General features: G+C 41.0%; 1 protein-coding gene across 1 annotated transcript; it reads right to left on the bottom strand.

Moving 5' to 3' along the window:
* Positions 1-698: 698 nt before the first annotated feature.
* Positions 699-1,798, bottom strand: LOC145619691 (uncharacterized). Its single transcript, XM_081674393.1, has 2 exons — positions 1,451-1,798; positions 699-761 (listed from the first exon to the last, which is right to left on the bottom strand). Exons 1-2 carry the CDS (start codon positions 1,796-1,798, stop codon positions 699-701), a joined length of 411 nt encoding a protein of 136 aa, XP_081530519.1.
* Positions 1,799-2,145: the final 347 nt, after the last annotated feature.

The raw sequence follows: 2,145 nt of genomic DNA, 5'->3' as shown, positions 1-2,145 counted from the left end.
TCCAAAATTTTTTTAAATAAAATCGACCTTATTGAAATAAGTTCCTTACACTTCATCTTTGCTGTGCAGAGTCTCCAGTCCTGCCTTGGTGTTTTAGGCGAAGTGTCAGAATTTTTTCGGGTGTATGAGGCTACGAAGAAGGAGCGTGATGCTCTGTCTGACAAGTACAAGGCTGCTACTGAGGCTTTGAAGGCTGAACGGACTAAGCACCGGGACTGCATTTCTGAGCGGGACGGGCTGAAGAGTACCCTGAAGGAAGCTGCTAACGAGGCCATTGATGCTGCTACGTACTACTACGGGAAGGCACGTCTTGAGATGATGGAGGAGTTCCAGCAAAGAAAGCATGAGGCTTGGGACTATGATGGTGATAAGGCTTCTTTTGAGAAGGCGTTTCCTAAAGGGACTGCTGCTTCTGGTTCACTACTGCTGAGCTTTGCTGATGAGGAAGTGAATTCTCCTCACAATGAAGAAATTAAGGATGCCCCAGAGGTGATGAAGCCTGTTGCTGAAGAAGTAGCTCCTGCTGACAACATGGGGGAGAATTAGTTTAGTTGGTGCTGTGTCACCTTTTTTTTTTAAAAATGTAAAATTTTGAATGTTGTTTCCGTTTACTGCTTTAGTGCAGTTTGAATAATTTGTTTTTATTTTGTGCTACACTTCTGTAGCTGGATGCTTTGTTTAAATTTGTTGCAATGCAACTAAGTATTTCTATCTTTCTTGCCGTGTGATTGTCTTTTCTGTATAGTGTGTTGTGATTGCAGCTGTATCACGAATGTATTACAGTTGTATTACAGTTGTATTACAGTTGTGTTACAGTAGTATTACAGTTGTATTACAGTTGTATTACAGTAGTGATGTTACTTACATGTGTTTGTATGTCTTGTAAGGATAGTAGGTCTGTTCTTTTCAGGAATGACTTGTCTTTGTTCTGTAGTGAAGGGACTTGCTCCATTCTTGCTCAGTAATGTCAGTCGTGTTCCTTGCAAAATAGAAGAAGGTGAGGGGTGGCCGTGGGTTTCCCCAATGGCCCTCCGACCTTGCTCAGTAATGTCAGTTTTGTAAGGAGTACTCGTAATGATCATAAAGTAAATTGACAAAAGATAGAGATAGATGAGTACCTTTCGTGCTGATTTTGGCTGTTGGAGATTTTTGTGCTTTTCTGTTTTCTGTTTTTTTTTTTTTTTTTTTTTTTGTATTTTTGCTTGTTTTCCAGTTTTTTTTGTGTTTTCTTTTTTGTAAACTAAAAGACAAAATAGAAATAACAACTGCGTACCTTTCTTCAGAAATGATATAACTTTAAATGTGCTGCGTTCTAGCTTCGCTGCACTTCTTTTCCTTCTGCATTCCTGAGTCTGTATGCTCCATTACCTACTACCTTGGTGATTTCATAGGGTCCTTCCCAGTTGGGTGCTAGCTTTCCTGCGTTGACTTCCCTGGTGTTTTCTTATACCTTTCTGAGGACCCAATCTCCTAGCTTGAAGACTTTAACTCTAACGTTCTTGTTGAAGGATCTTGCTACTTCCTGTTGGTATGCTGCCATTCTCATTTGTGCATCTTCCCTTAGTTCCTCCACTGTGTCTAAATTGTGAATTAGTTCTGCTTGATTTCTTTCTTCTGTCATTAGCCCGTACCTTGCTGTAGGCACTTCTACCTCTGTTGGGATTACTGCTTCATATCCGTACACCAGTGAGAAAGGGGTATGACTTGTAGCGCTTTTAGGAGTTGTCCTGTCTGCCCACAATATGTTGGGTAGTTCGTCTGCCCATTTTCCTTTGGCTCCTTCCAGCCTTTTCTTCATGTTGCCTATAAGGACTTTGTTGCTTGATTCTGCTTATCCATTTGCTTGTGGGTATCTTGGTGTAGATGTGATAAGGGAGATGTTCCATTCCTTACAGAACTTGGTGGTTTTGTTGCTGATGAATTGGGACCCATTGTCTGTAATGATCTCTGCTGGTACCCCGAATCTGCTTAGAATGTTCCTCTTTATAAATTAAATGACGTGCTTATCCTTGATCTCCTTGTACGCTTCTGCTTCAATCCATTTGGAAAAGTAGTCTGTCATTGCTAAGAAGTACACTCTCTGTCCTGATGATGGTGGTAGCTTTACTATATCCCTTCCCCACTTCATAAATGGCCACGGTGTCA

This window comes from Chenopodium album, chromosome 27, assembly GCF_948465745.1.
Source record: "Chenopodium album chromosome 27, dcCheAlbu1.1, whole genome shotgun sequence".
Taxonomy (NCBI): Eukaryota; Viridiplantae; Streptophyta; class Magnoliopsida; order Caryophyllales; family Amaranthaceae; genus Chenopodium; species Chenopodium album.
The sequence above is the reverse complement of the archived record's forward strand: the minus strand, read 5'-3'. Positions and strand labels throughout refer to the sequence as shown.

Excerpts from the sequence above, each read along its gene's own strand:
- LOC145619691 (XM_081674393.1), bottom strand. The coding sequence starts at position 1,798 with ATGAAGAAAAGGCTGGAAGGAGCCAAAGGAAAATGGGCAGACGAACTA. Across the intron at positions 762-1,450 it reads GAGATTGGGTCCTCAGAAAG|CTGCAATCACAACACACTAT; the intron begins GTATAAGAAAAC and ends TTCGTGATACAG.